The sequence below is a fragment of the Xenopus laevis genome, chromosome 7S (genome assembly GCF_017654675.1).
Source record: "Xenopus laevis strain J_2021 chromosome 7S, Xenopus_laevis_v10.1, whole genome shotgun sequence".
In the NCBI taxonomy this organism is placed as follows: Eukaryota; Metazoa; Chordata; class Amphibia; order Anura; family Pipidae; genus Xenopus; species Xenopus laevis.
This window is the reverse complement of record NC_054384.1, coordinates 29,124,907-29,144,060: the sequence shown is the minus strand read 5'-3', so window position 1 is coordinate 29,144,060 and position 19,154 is coordinate 29,124,907. Positions and strand designations below refer to the sequence as shown.

Sequence of the window (19,154 nt, the reverse complement as noted above, 5' to 3'; positions counted from 1 at the left end):
GGTCGGACTGGGCCGATCCCTGCCGGTGCTCCTCCAGGCCACTGATCTCCATTCCCCGATGCGCTGAAGGTAGGTTTATATTTACCCGCACTCGGGGAGGGCGGGTGGCTCCTGTAGGGGGTGAGGCAGGAGTCCCTTGGAGGGTGCGGGTGCCCCTGGGCAGCAGCCCTGGTGGGGCCCTGCACCCACCAGTAACAGAAAGGGGCTTGTTTTTTAAAAGTGTGTATTTAATTATAAAAATGCACAATGTGGTATAAAATCATATACATTTTTATAAAGCTTGGTAGGAATGCCTGACTTCCCCTTTGGAGCAACATCTGCATGAAAAGGGTCTGGGTGCAATGCATATAAAAGTGTATGTATGAATGTATAATAATATGTAAGCTTTATTTAGGATAGGCAATGCTGTACAATCTTACAATATTCTAAACTTACAGTGAAATGTCTGTCAAAAGCATATGGGACAATGCTAGGCATCTATGTGAAGTGGGGCAAGGGGGGCCAATTGACCCACATGAGTTTTACTTTTAAGCATGTCAAGTGCCCCAAGTCCCCGTAATAAAATCCAAAGTATCCAGCTAATTCTCTGCCTCTCTACTGATAATGTTGAAGATTTCGGGGGCCTGTTGTGCGAAACCATCTGTATACCAATGATTGCATTGGTTTCCTTCAGCTACTTCAGTTTCCTCCCACACTTAATTAATTGGTTCCTAATAAAATTGACCATAATGAGTATAATATGATAGGCATCTTAGATTGTAAGTTTTAAGTTTGCAATATTGTGCTGTAAGAGGGGACAGCACAATAGAACACACCAAATCAGAAGTGTGTGTCCACATTGGTCAATCGCATATGGGATGTGATACACGCTGTTATACTGGTTCCTGCAATTACACTGGAAATCTTATTTGTGGTCATCTACTTGCTTTGAAAATGAGTGCTAATATGCAGAGCAGCCAATAGTTATCTCAAATAGGCTAATATCTATATTTAATTTGCAACATCATTGTTGTGGTCAGGAGAAGGCAAGCATTCTTCATTTCATGGTATTCTGTCACCCAGACACATAATAACTGCAAGTAATTTGTTTCCTATTTCTGTGCTGTATATGACAAACTAACAATGAGTTTATATTGCTGTTGACTGACTATGAATAATCTGTCTCTAAAACAGGTTGGTTTTTAGCATAATTTCAATAAATTCACTAATGTCAATGGCATGGTCTCCATTTTGATCAGCTTCTGCCATCATCTCTTCAAGCTCCTGGCGTGACAAATGAATTCCTGCCATCTTGGAGGCTGCACTCAAATCACTTATGGTAATTTTTCCATCTTTATCTGAAAAAAAAAGTCAGACATCCATTCCATATTTTAACTGGCATCATACATATAATTCTAATATTTACTTCCTACATAATAAGACATGAATATAGGGCTATATTTACTAGCTTTTACTATGACATCTGATATCGTCAATAGAATTTCATTACAGTTTAGAAAAATGGCCATTCCATTTAATTTATTAATCTCTGCAATTTCCTGGGGTATAGCCTAATATTTCTATTTGCTAAGAGTTTAAGAACAGGTTTTTTTTTACCAGTAACTGACTGCAGGGAACATTGCAATTGCACTTGCAGTCATTAATTACATCTGCAGTCATTAAAACTTAAATATATGACATCACTGTGGCTTTATCTGGAATCACACACTATCCTGATCTGATTACTTGACAATTTGTAAAGTAATTTTAGAATTACAGATAATACTGTAGGTCTTCAATTATTTTCTCACCATGATCAATCATAGAAAATCCTTTCTTGAGCTCCTTGTGTGGTGGACTGGTCAGTCTATTCTGTTTACTATCATTTAAAAAGTCTATTTTACTGCCATACTGCTTGCATGTCTGATATATTTCCTTGCACAAGCTATTTTGCAAAACATATTTCCTGCTCAGAATGTTTATAACCCAGATATCTCGCTAGGTCCGTAACCAAGAGGAACCTCTTCATAGAAACGGCTTGTGCTAAGGAGGTCACATACGTTTGTGGTTATGCACTCTGCAACCTGTTTCCTGAAGACGACTGCTGAATTAAACGCGCATAAGAGACTTTATACTTTTGCTTTCCATTTGAATGATATATAGACTAAACTTTCGTAGTTCTTGTAATTTTCCATTTTGAAGCTATATAGCTTAACCGCAAGCTTAGGGGGTGTAAACTGCCGATTTGCTTTTTATAATTTTTTGTAGATTGTAAATAAACTCAGAGTGAGAAACATTTGCATACTGAACAGACGTGTATGGTCCTTTTCTTTCTGCAAGTGCTGGATTTAAATTATCAATAATTACGGTAAGGTCAGATTTACTACTTAGGAACATACTTCTGTCCATCACACTTGTAGAAATCCCTGGTTACACCATGCCAATCTGCAATGAGCTCCTGAAACCCACAAAATCCAAGACTCCTAAAATTGTACAAACAAATGTGAAAATAATGAATATATTTCATAACGGATAGTAGCAGAAATAATGCACATCCTCAGTTTATCAAAGGCCCACAATTATTTTACAAGCTGGAATCTGATCACCAAAATCTCTAACACTGGAGTCATTTACAGGGGTCATTGTGGGAGTTTCATGGTTAGATCACATTTTGTAAAGGCTTGCTGTATGGCAATGGAACCCCATACTCCAAGAAAGTTTGTTAATGGTACTAGAATACCATGATCCCTGTAACCACTGCACAGAACTAAACAAACGGTGGTGGTCAGTGGGTACAACCACAATAGGAATGAATGACCTCTGTTATATCATGAATTTCAGGGTGGTAGAACACAACCCCAAAAAACACTGAATACATTTGTGAATATTTACTAAAGGGCGAAGTGGCTAATGCTAGTGACATTTCGCCAGAAATCCCATATGCAGGGACATCGCTAATTTACTAACAGGTGTAGGTGATAATTTGCTAGTGAACGGGACCGTTGGTAGCGTTCATTGGCACTCTATCACCAGGCGACTTTTTGCTCTGGCGAACGGTCGTTACTCGAATTTTACTGAACATTACTTCTTTTGCCAGAGTTGACTTCACCAACTCAGACCAGGCAAATTGCTAAAGTGAAGCTACATCTTCCTCAATCTTATGTAAGTTACATCATATCTTGTCTTCCGGAAATGCTTTAAAGTTGTAAAAACGCTGGCGACTTTTCCTTTTTTAAAGCGGGGTTGCCTGCAAAAGTCCTAACTATTAAACTTTTTTGGGTTAATATTTTCCCCAGACATTTCAGGGGCATGGAAAATTCATTTTAGGGTGGACTCATGTGTAAGGCATTATGGGATCTCTCCTGTCTTTATACAGGTTCCTTGGACATTTGTAATAAAAAGTGGCCACTTCATGCATTTGCACAATCTCTAATAAAGACGTCCATATGACTTTAATGTACCCACCTATTCAAATTGACCTAAGGGTAAGAGGACTAATGAAGTTTCACTAGGCAGAAGCGATCACCAGCGTAATGTCACTTAGAAACGCTTGCACTGCCGCAGTTATGCTTTTGTAAGTAATTGTCACTTGAAGTTCCTAAACCTGACTTTTACCAACCTGACTGTCCCTTCTTAACCCGTCAGTTACAGTTTTTAATGCTAAAGGACTACTGCTGCACAAATATGGCAGCCCCCTCATAGAGGAACAGGATAGTAAGAAAGGTAAAGTAAAAGCATCATTCAAATACTTTTATGGCAAAATTATGAATAGCATTCAAAAACAATGTTATAATAGATAATAAAAAAGGTTATTTTCTGATGTCAGTATCTCTTTAAGTAGCAAATTGTAACAGTTCAGAATTAGCGCCTGAATTACTGAGGCTGCCAGAATGAAAGACACAAACATTAAACTAAGGGGGTTATTTATCAAAGTCCGAATTTATCTCAGTATTTCCTGAAAATAACTCCAACCAAATCCGCACAGGTTTTTTGGGCTTATTTATTAATACACTTTCCCGGAAAATTTTGTTTACGGGAAAATATCGTGAAAAAACAGATCTTCACAATTTGTTCGGATCTTTCATCCGATTTTCGCAATTTTTTCTGATTTTTCACCAGAAAACTCGGAATTTTGCCTGAAAACTTCGGGGTATTGCCAAAAAACCACGCACATCAAAAAATAATTGGGACTTCTCCCATTGACTTATATGCAACCTTGACAGGTCTGAGATGCCGCATTTTCAGATTCTGACTTTTCCATCCTCTGGGTTTAATAAATTCCATATAATTTGTGATTTTTCACGTTTAGTAAATAACCCCCTTAAACTTACATTTTGGATATGTGGTAAAGAAAAAAAAAAAGAACGAAACTGAAAAAAGTCTTTATTTCTGGTGAAAAATCTGCAAACAACTAAATTGAAAAAAGTGTTGAAAGGTGAACAACCACTTTAGTTATAGCTTAGCTGGTATTAAGTATGGGAAATTGTTTAATTATTACAGAGAAAGGGCAAGTTAAATTTTTTAATTATTGATTAAAATGGAGTCTCCTGTATTTAAGAGCTTTCTAGATAATGGGTTTCCAGATAATGGATCACATACCTTTACCAATTAAAATATAAAAATGTGTTACTATTGAATGCACTATTAGAGGTGCTGATAGACAGAGTGCTAATATAAATCGGCCGTAGCTATTATAGCATAACATAACATAGCTGTCAGGGGCAGAACCCTGCCAGGGACAACACTGAGATTCTGAACTGGGGCCATAGGCCAAATCGTGTGATATGTGGAAGATAATCATGTTCTTTTTTTATTTCTAGAAGAAGTGGAAACTACTATATTTACACTTGCTTATTAAGCTTTTTCAATATACAGTAAAACTAAATATGTTGTTTCTTTAGAAGTGCTGTTAATTTCAGTTCTGTAATTTTGGGGGGGGAGTGGTACCATCCTATCTGCAATGCAACAATCTGCAGCGCTATGCAAAATAAGGCTTCTGTTTTTCTTGTGGCTAGAAAATATGCTGTGCCATACTCTGCCTTGTGAAAAGATATCATTATTATGGGTACCATTTTCTTAAAGGGGTTGTTCACCTTTTTGTTAACATAGTTACATAGTTAAATCAGGTAGAAAAAAGACAAAGTTTATCAAGTTCAACCCTCCAAATGAAAACCCAACATCCATACACACACCCCTCCAGACTTCACATAAATTATATATATACCCATATCTATACTAATAGCCTTTGATATTATGTCTGTCCAAGAAATCATCCAAATATAGCCACACTCACGTGCACCGAGCCTAAGGGTGTAGACCTGTGCTAGACCTGGAAAACGGCACTTCCACGATACTGCACGAAAGAAGGAAGCAGGTACGGCACACCGGTGAATTCAAGTAGCGGGAATTACCTTACGTGTTTATAGTCGACACACAACGTGGGGGGCACTCCCTTCGTTCACCTGATCGAAGGGGAAGTGCCCCCGAAACGTTGTGTGTCGCTGAATAAACAGTAAGGGTTAATTCCCTACTTGAATTGCACTGTGTGCCGGTACTGCTTCCTTTTTCAAGAATCATCCGCCATTCTTAAGGATTAACTGAATCAGCCACACAACACCCCGGAGTGCATTCCACACTACTGTCCTGACTGTGAGAACCCTAGGCTTCAATGAAGTTCTTTTTGTCAAAGGGGTGGCCTCTGGTACGGTGATCTTTATGGGTAAAAGGTCCTCTGCTATTTTTCTATGTCCTTTAATATACTTGTAAAGTGTAATCATGTCCCCTCGCCTTTTTTCCAGAGAAAACAACCCCAACCTTGACAGTCCCCCTCTCATAATTTATGTCTTCCATCCCTCTAAACAGTTTAGTTGCACTTAGTGTCTGCACTCTCTCCAGCTCATTTATATCCCTCTTAAGGACTGGAGTCCAAAACTGCACTGCATACTCCAGATGAGGCTGGCAGGATCTATTACTGCATAAAACCATGCTGGCACAAACTCATGTATTATTATTTGCTATGACATCCAGTATCTTATACTTTATTAACCCTTGGAAAAGCTTTTCTACCACTGACGTCAGACTAATTGGCCTATAGTTTGAGGCTGAGAACAGGATCCCTTTTTGAATAGAGGCACCACATTAGCAATTTCGCAAGTCTCTCTGCACCATGCCAGACCTCAATGAATCCTGAAAAATTAAGTAAAGAGGTTTGGCAATCACAGAGCTAAGCTCGCTAAGTATCCTGGGATGAATACCATCCGGCCCAGACCTTTGTTTATCTTAACATGTTCTTGTCTCTATTGAATTTCCTCATGTATGAACCATGCATCATTAGTTGTAATACTAGAATTGGGACTATTAAGAAGGAACCCTTCATTAACTGGATCCTCATTTGTGTAGACAGACTAAAAATATGAGTTCAGAATATCAGCTTTTTTTTGTTCTAATCAACCAGCTGACCCCCCCTCTGATATTAAGGGTTCCACCCCTTCCTGCTTCACTTTCATATGATGTAGAAAGTGATATTGTGAGACAATTTGCATTTGGTTTTCATTTCTTATTATTTGTGGTTTTTAAATTATTTAGCTTTTAATCAGCAGCTCTCTAGTTTGCATTTTCAGCAGTCTGGTTGCTAGGGTCCAAATGACCTTGGTAACCATGCAGTGATTTGAATAAGAGACTGGAGTATGAATAAGAAAGGCTTGAATAGAAAGCAGGTAATAAAAAGTAGCAATAACAATACATTTGTAGCCATTTGTTTTTAAGATGGGGTCAGTGACCCCCATTTGAAAACTGGAAAGAGTTAGAAGAAGATGGCAAATAATTCAAAAACTATAAAAAATAAACAATGAAGACCAATTGAAAGGTTGTTTAGAATTATGCATTCTATAAGATACAAAAAAAAAACCTGTAATTATGTATGGGAGTTGCCATATTTACATCATCCGGTCACATTGCATTTAATCCCCTGCATAAAGCAACCCTGGCAGATGCACCAGTGCTGCATATATAAATGTCAACACTTTGCACTCAAATTGGTCCTCTGGGCAGCCAATGCCACTCATAGACAGACAAGGTAGAAAGTGTCTCTATTGGCAAACCTAGGCTGAATATCCATTTGAACTTTGACCACATTAGATTATTAAGATATGTATGGCAAATACGGATGTCTGTACATGTATGAGATCCTTCATCTGGAAACCCGTTATCAAGAAAGCCCTAAATTACACGAAAGACATCTCCCATAAACTCCATTTTATAAAAATAATAGAAATTTTTAAAAATGATTTCCTTTTTTTAATAATAAAACGGTTCCATGTACTTGATCCCAACTAAGATATTAATAATACTCATTGGAGGCAACTGAGGACACAGCTACCTGATTTGGTCCACCACATGGGTGACCAAATCTGGCAAAAAATATCAAAAAAAATCTTTTTTACTAGTTAGACAAACAGATATTTGCAAGTTTGGCCAACTTAAAGTAAGAGCCCCATCTAGTGTCAAGTTTATAAAAAATTTGTATTGCTTTCAGCATCAGGCATTTCTTTTTTTCATTTAAATGTGTGAATTGTTGTTGCTAAGTAATTTATATTTAAGACAAAGAAAACAATACTAAAAATAGAAATAATAATCTTATAGTACCAATGTATTCTGTACTTAAAGAAAAACTGTCTTAAATGCACCAATTGATAACAGATATTACTTTTTAGTTTCAGTCAACCACTCCAGTGGCAGCCTTAGTCAACATTAATCTAAAGTCTAATAATGATGCAACGGGGCTAAATCTAATGATCCTAATAATCATAATAAGTCTATTTTTGCAATTCCTCAATATTCAGTGCCAAAGAAACTGACAGCACTCACAGCTTAATGCAAAACGGTTATATTAAAGTACAAAAAGCATATACATCACCATAAATGTGCACATTTTACAGTAACGTTTCGAGCAAAAATTGTCCCTTTCTTAAGCCATGTGAACAATGCTATCATTGAGAAAGGGCCAAATTTGACTCGAAACGTCGCTGTAAAATGTGCACATATATGGTGATGTATATGCTTTTATAGATAGGCCATCGATATTTGGCTGAGAGTCGGCCAGACATTGATCGGACAGGAGTAAAAATTTTGTAAAGTTTGTTGATGTGGTCCCGTGATCCGACCGCCCATATTGTTTTCATTATGATATGATCGCTGGGCTCTAGGGCCCATGATCGGATCAGCCCGATATCAACCAGGTTTTTTTTTATTTTTTATTTTAATTTCTATGCAGATGAATCATTCAGATATCATTCTTGAAAATCATCTCACCCTTTATTTAAATCCATCCATTTCTTGATACGTTCTTCACCATGTTCATTTATTACAAATCCCATTAACTCTAGAGCACTCTGGACTTCACTTGCATTTAGGAATCTAGGAAAAAAAAATTAAAAAAAAGAATTTATTCAATAACATGCTGAAGATAACAACTAAATACTACAAATCACATATTCTGGTAACAGCCTCATTGCATTAGCATTTTAGTCTTACAGTCATTCAACCCTACTGAAAGTCTTACTATGGTGTGATTAAATAGCAGCTACACAGTCAAGCTAAACAAGGCTCCTGAAATTGGGTATACACCCCCTAAAGATTTCTACATCAATGCAGCTGAAGCCCCAAATAGCCTGGGAATTCACAAGGGTTTCAAAAGATAAAATGAGTCACATAACAAATACAGTATGAAGCCAACATTTTTAGGTAACCTTGAAACAACTAGTGCCTTTACCATCCTTGAAACTCAAATATGTGCTTATTAATGACATTACATAGGGAATGAGCAAGGGCATAAATTATAAATAAATAAATGAACCGTATCCTGTTGTGGAGACTTTGTCTAGTGACTTTGGTCAATGACAGTTGAGTATTCTCAACAAATATCAGATCCACAATACCTGGTTGTTGTAGATCAAGAGAAATCTTACTGGTGCCTGAATACAGAAGCCTTAAAGATTACTACTTTGGTAAATTATAAAACTGATAAAGGGCCAAAGAAAGAGTAAGAACTAGTTGTGCTTATTACTCTTTTGGGCTCTTTCTAGGTTGGATTGTATAGTGAAAGAATCTATAATCTACTGACCTTAAGTAAAGAGAAAAGCCATTTTAATTTTCATAACATATCCTCCAGCATTACTGGAAGAATAAGTGGATTAATATTAAGATAAATTGGTTTTGCTTTACATGTTTCACATAATATTAATGGTATTGCCAGAATTTGGGGTCCAACAGTATGTCTTGTAAAATATGATTAAAAAGTGTTAATTTCCAGGAACTATGAAAAGAACTTACCCTGTTTTATGGACATCAACACACTTGAAAACAAGCCTGAGCTCTTTGCTATCCTGCTCTGTATTATTGCTTTCCATTTCTGTGATCGTTCTGGACACTGGTTGGGCTTGCAATACATATTTCCATTCTTGCAGAGCTGCTAAAAGCTTAATTAGAAAAAAATTAACAATTTATTATATGCGCTAGATTCCAAATCAATGTGTGCCTGTGTGATCACACATTTTAGAGTGAACGTGATGATGGTTGTCCGCCCAGAGTCCCAGGGGCCGATGATGCCCACCATAGCATTTTACACAGCTAGGCTGTGATCTTATTCCATCTGTACTGTCTCTAAATCTGTGGTTTATCAGAGAATCAGCTAAACAACATGGAAATGTGAGCCACAACATTAACCTATGATGTGATGCTCCCACTTACAGTAGTCACAATGACAAATGCCATTAATAACAAGGTGTTTTTCTAGTGTATAACATTTAAATGGCAGCAAGCTATTCATTTGGAACATCACTTATTTAATGTCTGACTGATTCATGGTACAGCCTAATCTTGCTCTTTTCATAGGTCTCTCCCAGCTCCTGTCTCTGCTCCTACCTTTTCTCCAGGAACTCTCTTGGGAAGCTGCGCTTCAGGAATCGACTCCTTTTTCACATTTGTTGAAGATGTTTTTTTAATGGTTTTCTTCTTAGTTTTCTTTTTGGTCCTCAGCATATTCGCCGCGAGCACTTTCTCGTTGTGTCTCCCCAGCCAGGCGTGCTGCTCATAACATTTGTTTGTCTTGGTAACCAAGTGAGATGGAATCCAGCGCGACCGCCACTAGAGGGCACCTGCTTAGAGCTCAGTTGCAGAGAACGCTGCTTTCTGGTTTCCAGGTTTCTCCAGAACCAGTGCCGAGCAACACATCCGGGCACGTCGTGCTCCCCCGCGCGGCCGTGCGTAAACGAGGACGCGAGTGCGCATCCGTGCGCAAAGGAAGACGCCCGTGCGCAACCGTCCCCAAAGGAGGACGCGCGTGCGTTTCCTTTTTGATTGGCGGACTAGGGGTTGGCTGCTTTTGAGGAACGTGCCTGCCCTTAGTTCCGGCCCAACTTGTATTCAAATTTAAGCAACTTTTTTACGTTTTTGAGCCTATTCAAGATTTGGTGAAAATGATGGGTAGAATTTCACTGCATTTAAGCTTCACAGTTTTCCAAGCTCACTGTGTAGTTGTCTCAAGCAACACTATAGAACTAATTACACCAATAAACACAATTTAACATTCGCAAATGGGTATCGTTAACAAATACATGCCAGGCAGTGCCGGCCTTAGGCCTATTGGACCAATTGGGCCCAATAGGGCCCCGCACTTCTGGGGGGCCCTGCACCACAGGGCAGCACAGATAATATTTCCCTCAGCACATGATGCTGCCTGGCCTGCCCCCAACTTTGAGAGTCCAGCCCATCCCCAAATCCATAGGTCTAGCCTGCCCCCAACTCTCATAGGCCCAGCTTTCCTCCAACCTTGATAGGTCTTGCCTGCCCCCAATCCAACCAAGCCTGCTCCCAAGCTGAATCGGCCCAGCCCCAAACTAATTGGCCCAGTCCACTCTCCTATTTCCTCCCTCTCTCTCTTACCCTGTGTGCCCCTATTATGTGCCCCTATTTCATCCCTCTCACTCTCTTACCTTGTCTGCCCCTTTCCTTTCTATTTTGTGCCTGTATGCCCTTATTTTCCTAAATACTTGGTGTGTCAGTAGCCAGCAACAATTTGTCTAGGGTCCCGCCAACATGGTCCCAATTGGGCCCCACATTTGATAGGACCAGCCCTGATGCCAGGAACCACTTTGTGTGTAATTGTATAGAACATTTAGTTATATTTGCCTACTTATTTTATGTTTTATAGGTTTCTTTACCTTTGGGAAGGCACTGCTTTACTTTGGATACAGTTAGGGTTGCCACCTTTTCGGTTTTGACCCAAACAGTTCTGTTTTTGTAAGGCCTGTTCCGGTCTGAACTTTCTGTTCGGTTTTCAGCCTTATGAAACCCGAAATATAATCTGTCCAATACATGAAAAATGTTTAAATACTAAGATCCTCAACTCCACATGGCAGTGAAAATAACTAGAGGTGGACGGGCCCTGGCGCGGGACGCGCTGCCGGGTCCCCCGCCCCCTCCGTACACCCGGAACCGCCGGGAATCGTGGCGCGTGAGCTGCTGTGGGGGCCCTGATGGGGTGCCCTGGCCCAATCGCATCCCCTGCTCCCCCGGTAGTTACGCCACTGCAACATGGCTTATTTACTATCAAGTGCAGTTCATTTCTCATTATTACAGATACAAAAAAAGCAAATCAATCAAAAATAAGATATTTATTTCTACATTAGCATTGCTGTATTTCAGAGCTTTCTGGATAACTGATTTCTGTATAAGAGATCTCAAACCTGTAATTAAAGGATTGGGCTTAAAGGGGTGGTTCACCTTCAAAAAACTAGTTGTTTTCAGACAGAGCACCAGAAATAATAACTTTTTCCAATGACTTTCTATTTCCTATGTGTCACCGTTATTCTTTTTTTTTTTTTATTTATTTATTTAAAGATTTTAATTTTCTGTTAAACAAGCATATCATTAGCACATGTAAGAGTATGTAAGTTGGAAAACTGGTCACATTATCACAGATTGGCATGACATAGTTGTAAGCATTTCTATACATGAAACTCTATGTGTCAAATAAACCTTCATATTTCGTAACTGAACATGTCGTTATCTTTATTATCATCGTATACTATTGTTCAACCTGTGTTACATGGTCGGGATTGCCTAATCCGTTAATGATGCTTTTCTGTAGTTCTCAAAGGGGAAAAAAGTTATAGGAACAAGAGAAGAAAGGGAAAGGGGGAAAGAGTAAATGGGGAGGGGTCAGAGGGTGAGTGCAGAGGAGCCAAGTCCGTGAGTCAATTCGTTTCCGTCTGAGCTGTCTCATATTCCGCCCAGGGGAGCCATAATAGGCCATTTTGATAGTCTTTGCCCTGCAAATATGCTCTAATAGTTTCCATGTTTCTTATCCAATTTACTTTAGCGATAAGAGCGATAGGTAGAGAGGTGCTCTTCCGCTTGGCCGCCCTTAGTGTTTTTGCTGCCGTAAGTATATGTGTCGCTGGTTTATTGGAATCAGAGGTTGTCAATGTATTAAGAGGTAGGCCTAGAAGAAATGACAAGGGTTCGGGCTCAATATGTTGTTTGAAAATAGCTGATAGAATATGGGCTATCATCTTCCAGAACGCCTGAACTATCTCGCAGGTCCACCACATGTGATAAAATGTACCCCGTTCTCCACATCCCCCAAAACATTGCGGAGAGTGAGTGTTTTTCGATAAATGGGCCAGCTTTGACGGGGTCATGTACCATCTAAATATCAGTTTGTAGGCCTTCTCCAGTATTATTGTGCACACTGACGTCTTACTGGCCTTCAGCCAGATTGTCTGCCACTTTTCATTTTCAATTGTCTCCTGTACATCTTCTTCCCATCTGGTCATATACATTTGTGCTAAGGTGGTATTATCCTCAGAGAGTTTATTGTACAGGCTTGAGATCAGGTGAGCAGATTGGTTTGAGGAATTGCACATGAGTTCAAATTGTGTGGGGGTTGGTGGGGATGCATTGCCCTGCAGAAAGGTTTGAGATATAAAATGGCGTATTTGTAGATAACGGAAGAACTGACCGTTTGGCAGCTGTAGGCTGTCTTTGAGGTCTTGAAAGGTACGTATTTCTCGTCCTTTGACTAAGGTTGTACATAGATGGGCTTTATTGTCAATCCATGGGAGGAAGTCTCGTGTTTCTACCCCAGGTGGGAATTTTTTGTTTCCCAGGAATGTGCAAAACATAGTGTCGCATGGGGATAGTTGTAGTTTTTCTCTGTATTTGTCCCAAAGTTGTATCGAATGCATTGAAGTAGGGGGAAGATGATCAGGTATAACTCTGTCTTTTTCCGGGATCCAGATGATCTGATCCATTGCAAGCGGAGCCAGATTCACATTTTCGACATCAAGCCATGGCATGATCGGGCTCCTATGCATAGCCACCATCTCTGATAATCTCGCTGCCATGTAATATCTAAATATGTGTGGCACCCCTATTCCCCCCATGCTTTTCGGTTTAGTCATTATGTCCAATTTGATTCTGGGACGCTTATTATCCCAAATGAACTGTGTAATGGCTTTCTGCAGGGAATTGTCCGTCTTCTCCGGAAAGTTTATTGGAAGGACTCTGAAGAGGTACAGTATCTTAGGAAGCAATGTCATCTTCACCGCTGAAATACGGCCAAACCAAGATAGCCCATATTTGCTCCAGGTTTGCAAGCTTGATTTTAAGGAGGCGATTAGTGGGACATAGTTGCAGTCATATAGGGAATCATACTTGACCGTTAGCTGTATTCCAAGGTATTTAATGGCTCTATCTTGCCACTGGAAGTCAAAATTGGCTTGAAGTAGCTTTTTCTCTGTAGGGTGCATCCTGATTGATAATGCTTGCGATTTAGAGTTGTTGATCTTAAACCCCGATATAAGGCTGAATTGGTCCAGCAGCTCGTTAAGGTGTGGTAGTGAGGTCTGGGGTGAGCTCAGAGTCAGGAGAATGTCGTCAGCATATAAGCCAATTTTGTGGTGTGTTTCACCTACCCCAATTCCTTTTATTTGCGGGTGGTTTCTTATGGCATTGGCCAATGGCTCCAGAGAGAGGGCGAACAACAGAGGAGAGAGTGGGCACCCTGGTCTTGTCCCCCCTTCTATCTTGATCTCCTTCGAAAGTGTACCCATCATTGCAACCTTAGCTGATGGGGCATTGTATAGCTGTTGGAATCCCCGCAAAAAGGGAAGCGGTACTTGTATGTTCTCTAGTACTGTCATCATATATTTCCAGTTCAGCCTATCGAAGGCCTTTTGAGCATCTAACGACAGTAGCATTGTAGTAGTGGATTGTTTCTCTGCCAAATATATAAGAGTGATGGCTTTCCTGACATTATCCCCCGCCTGTCTGCCAGGGATAAAGCCCACTTGGTCCGGGTGTACCAGCAAAGGAAGATGTGGAGCTAATCTAGTAGCTAGAATTTTTGCGAACAGCTTCATGTCCACATTGATCAGTGATATAGGGCGATAGCTTTCGCAGTTCATCGGATCCTTTCCCTCTTTATGAATCATGCATATAGTCGCTCCTTGCTTGTGTAGAGTAGGGGGATGTCCTTCCATGAAAGATTGGAAAAGTGTTACCATCTGAGGGGCTAGAATTTCCGCAAATTGTTTATAGTATCTGGCAGAGTAGCCATCAGGACCTGGGGATTTGCCTGATTTAGCATTTTTGACCGCTTCCTGGATTTCTAGGAAGCCTGGCTAGTTGGAGCGCCCCACAGTGGCGCACACGCATGCGCGAAGAACCGTTCATGCGAGCGCATGCGCAAAATAACCTTTGTGTGCACATGCGCAAAAAAATGAGGCAGCGCGAAAGGGACAGCGCATGTATGCGCAAACAAACACACATGCCAGCCAGAGAGCGGACCGTACTAGGGATAGGAGAGGCAGAGAAGGTGCGTGCCTTGCGCCCCTCCAGCTTTGCGCCCAAGGCACGTACCTACTCTGCCTACCCCTAGTTACGGCCCTGCTTCAACCTTTCATAATATTCAGTATTGGTCAATTGCTTAAATGCTTCCCCTAAGTATTTATCCTTATCCATGACAACCGTCGCGCCCCCCTTGTCCGCATTTTTGATAGTGATCTGTGAATTATTACTCAATTCTGTCAGGGCATTAAATTCATCCTTGGACAAGAGTTGTATATGTCTTTTTATCATGAATTGACAATTAAAGGACGACTCACATATATGATATACCAATTCTTTAAAAGACCATTAAGTCGAATCATTGTGCAATTTCAGGGTTTATAAGTAAGGATTTTTCTATTTTTTAAATTTACCCATGGCTGGCAGTAACAGCCTGCTTGATCGTTTAAAATACATTGTCGGCCTCTGGCGTGTCTTGCCTGTTGCGGTCGAGGATGTGGAACATTGGGGACATCCTCCAGGCCTCCGGCTAAAATACAATCCCCTTGTTCATCCTGCGCCTGGTTCCGTCTGCCTAGGTTCCTATGTGGCGCCCGCTGCTCAGTTTCAGCCTCACTGTCTGTCGACTGGGAGGTGACGTCACTGCTGTGCGCTCCCCGGCGTCCCTGTTTCTTCCATCTCCTACGCTCTGCCTTCTATTCCTGCCAATTATACACCCGTCTGTGGGAATAATACTCTGTATCAGGTCTGTACTTCCGTAGTTTCATCTGAAGGATGTCACTCACAAACATGTGAGTTTGTCAAGATTCGCCGTAAGTTGTGCATTCAACGATTCATACTCCTCTTGTTTAACTCTGTCTTTTAATTTCAGTCGATGTGCGCTGTATCTCTGGTTGCAGGTATTGTATGGTTAGGTATATCAGATCCAAACTTGCCTTGTTCAAAATACATTGCCATTTCTCCAGGTATTCGCTATGGTCTTTCAACAACGCTGGTTGGTTCTTTATACGTAGGTCCCTTGGGATATGCTCAACCTTGGCATATTCTACCAACATAATGGAGTGCATATTCAAGCTAACGAGTCTCTTGCTCAAATCTTCTAATAGATGTATTTTATCATCTGTGCTCCGTAAGGTATTTAAGTCTGTCGTAGCTGTTGTGCACCTATATATACCGGTGTACCATTTTACACTTATGAAAGAAGAAATTAAGAAAGAAAGTAAATTGGTACCTGCGTACCAATTTACACTTGAGAAAGGAGGCTGTGCCTCCGAAACATTGTGGGGATCTCAATAAATTTCAACTATTTAGCACGGATGCTCATGTGTGTGCCATCTGATTCTCTATTTGTGAATAGTTAGCTGATGATGCTGGGAGTTGTAGTTTTGAGCAGCTTCACATCTCACCACTCATCTAATAAAATAAAAATTTTACTGGAAAATAGTCATTTGTAAAAGTCACTTGAAAAATGCTGTCATTGATTTATTATCGCCTTTAATTTTTAAGCTCTTTCTGTGGCATGTTATAAATGTGCCAGGGCAATTTGATGTAAGTGGTATTTTATGCATGCAACATTTAATTTGATGAATGATTTCAAACTCATAATTGCTTTTAGAAACAGTGTTACATTCACATGAGTTTATGACTCTGGCTCACAGGGGAATTCACTATATTAAGGGGAACAGTGGTGTAACTACTGGGAGTGGGGGGGGGTAAGTTTGCACCTGGGCCTGCTGGATCCATAATATGCATATTGCAGGTGGCAAGATGGGGGAATTTTTCAGCTGCACATCCAGTGGCCACAAGTTTGGAGTGTGCAGGGGCACCCATATACTCCCTCAGCTACCTATGCCAATGAAGGGGAGGACCTCTCATCACTCGTTGGCCTCTCCAGAAGGGCACTAAGCACCACAGGTCAATCAAGTTGACACCATTTAGTAAAGGTATTTGTGTCCTCCTAAAGGATCAGACGCCATATCAACTCCAAGTCACGATCATTCACAAACATTGGCATATTTTACAGTCTTGTCTTCCAGAAGTTCAAAGTTTCAACCTACCACCAATGTTGGCCTACAAAAGGGCTAAAAATCTAAGGGATCGGCTGGTTAAGGAAAGCCCCAGGGCGCAAAACCCCTCCCCCCCTCCCCTGTGTTGCCCCCCTCCCTCCTCCCCCCTGGCCTACCTGTCCCCCTGGGCAAATGCCCCTAACTTGTTACTCACCCCTCTGCGCAGGTCCTGTCCACGGAGTTCACAGTCGCCATCTTCTCCCACGCGCGTCTTCTTCCTGCTCTGACCGGCGTCTTCTGGCGCATGCGCAGTAGGAACAGGTACCGGTACAGCTCTATTGCGCATGCGCCGAATGTCACGAAGTGAAATCGGAAAACTTCGTGACATTCGGCACATGCGCAATAGTGCTGTACCGGTACCTGTTCCTACTGCGCATGCGCCAGAAGACGCCGGTCAGAGCAGGAAGAAGACGCGCGTGGGAGAAGATGGCGACTGTGAACTCCGTGGACAGGACCTGCGCAGAGGGGTGAGTAACAAGTTAGGGGCATTTGCCCAGCGGGAGGGGTAGGCCAGGGGGGAGGAGGGAGGGGGGGCAATACACGGGAGGGGGGAGGGGTTTTGCGCCCTGGGGCTTTCCTTCTCCTTTAAAGCTGATGTGGGCAGTCGGAAGCCCCAAAGGGGACCGTTTCTACAAAATCCTAAATTTGGCACCTTTCCCTGCCTCCACTGCTGTCAGTGTAATTCAGTAATAAAAGGGAGCACATTCCATCATCCACACTCTGGCAAACAATACAATATCAAACATTACTTTACGTGTGAATCGTCCTTTGTGGTGTATTTATTAAAGTGTCCTTGCGGCCTATTATATGTGGGGGAAACAACACAGAAAATTAAGGATCGTATATCTAAGCACAAATCAACGATTCGTACAGGACAAACTGCCCTACCTGTACCCGCACATTTTCAAAAATCTGGCCACACAGTGAGTCAATTAAAATATCAGGTTATTGACACAGTCCCAATACCCAGAAGAGGAGGTAATAGATTACTGGCTTTACACAAACTAGAGATGCAGTGGATTCATAGACTAGACACAGTGTGGCCACGGGGTCTAAATAAGGACTATACACCAGCAATGTTTATATATCAGTAGGTACGCAGACTTCTTTGTACATAATTGTATCTTATTGAATTTATTATATTTATGATTACTAAAGATATTTTTTCTTTTAAGGCCACTGAACAAAGAACAATCTGAAGACCAGTACCAGCACATGGTCTACATACCCCGAAATACTTTGAAAGAATGGGTATTTGATGCGGTAGAGGTACTAACCTTGAGTCTCAGATTGCTGTATTTCTAACAAAAAACTTTTTTCAAATTTTTTCAAATTTTCTCAAATTATGTTTAAAAATTCTCAGATTTTGTAAGAAACCTGTTTTAAAAAAAATGTAGAATTGCACTGTCTATTTTCACTGATATTTTAATGTTTTATGAAGATACATGAATTTGCACAAGGTGTCTGTATGATGGACGTTTTTTAATATTTTTATATACCTTAGAGATAAAAGTGGAATACATTGGATCTACAAATGTTTAACAAATGTGGATGCAGTTTAACAAATTGTTAATTGGATAATTTCCTGGTCCCTCCCACTTGGTTGTCACACCACCCCCCTTCAATTGTCTATTTAACACAGCACTTTGAATGTAATTTTAGGCTTGAGAAAGGGCCCTGTGCGGCTCGAAACGTTGCCATGTTTTTGAAGTTTGCAATGAGCCAATAAAAGTCACTTTTTGCATAACAAAACTGAATTGTGTGCTACAGCTACTTTGGACTTTGTTGCCATATCAACTCCAAGTGCCAGAAATGATGAACTCCCGTCTCCACAACTTTTTGGTGGAATTGTGTGTGTTGTGGCACATCTGATGCGATTGCGTGAGGTGCAAATGCCTCTCATGACCACAATAATGCTGGAATTATGGGAATAAACCACTGCATTGTGGGTATGGGTTTAATACACTTTGCATATTGCACTTGGGCTTGGATTAGGGTATATGTCTCATAGCTTATTGATAGCATCATTGTGACTGCAGCAAAGAATGCAAAATAAAGATTCTATGGGAGGAATCAAGCTAAAGCTTTCGGGAGGGAGTAGAGAATAGCTACCATTTGGGGGCCACAAACCCAGAGTGACAGTAATGACCTAACCCAGAAGGGATGCCATAGACAAGTGATCCCCAACCAGCGGCTCGTGAGCAACATGTTGCTCTCCAACCCCTTGGATGTTGCTCCCAGTGGCCTCAAAACACGTCG

At 40.8% G+C, this 19,154-nt stretch overlaps 1 protein-coding gene across 1 annotated transcript; it reads right to left on the bottom strand.

The window, feature by feature from the left end:
- Positions 1-522: 522 nt before the first annotated feature.
- On the bottom strand, positions 523-10,672 carry LOC108705772 (caltractin). Its single transcript, XM_041571083.1, has 6 exons — positions 9,901-10,672; positions 9,310-9,455; positions 8,290-8,394; positions 2,394-2,462; positions 1,791-1,825; positions 523-1,337 (listed from the first exon to the last, which is right to left on the bottom strand). Exons 1-6 carry the CDS (start codon positions 10,015-10,017, stop codon positions 1,165-1,167), a joined length of 645 nt encoding a protein of 214 aa, XP_041427017.1. The 5' UTR covers positions 10,018-10,672; the 3' UTR covers positions 523-1,164.
- Between the last annotated feature and the right edge of the window lie 8,482 nt (positions 10,673-19,154).

Bases quoted from the DNA above. Each gene is read 5' to 3' on its own strand.
- LOC108705772 (XM_041571083.1), bottom strand. From the start codon at position 10,017: ATGCTGAGGACCAAAAAGAAAACTAAGAAGAAAACCATTAAAAAAACA. The intron at 9,456-9,900 runs GTAGGAGCAGAG...TTTCTAATTAAG, and splicing joins AGAGAGTTCCTGGAGAAAAG to CTTTTAGCAGCTCTGCAAGA. The intron at 1,338-1,790 runs GTGAGAAAATAA...TTTTTTTTTCAG, and splicing joins ATTTTCTATGATTGATCATG to ATAAAGATGGAAAAATTACC.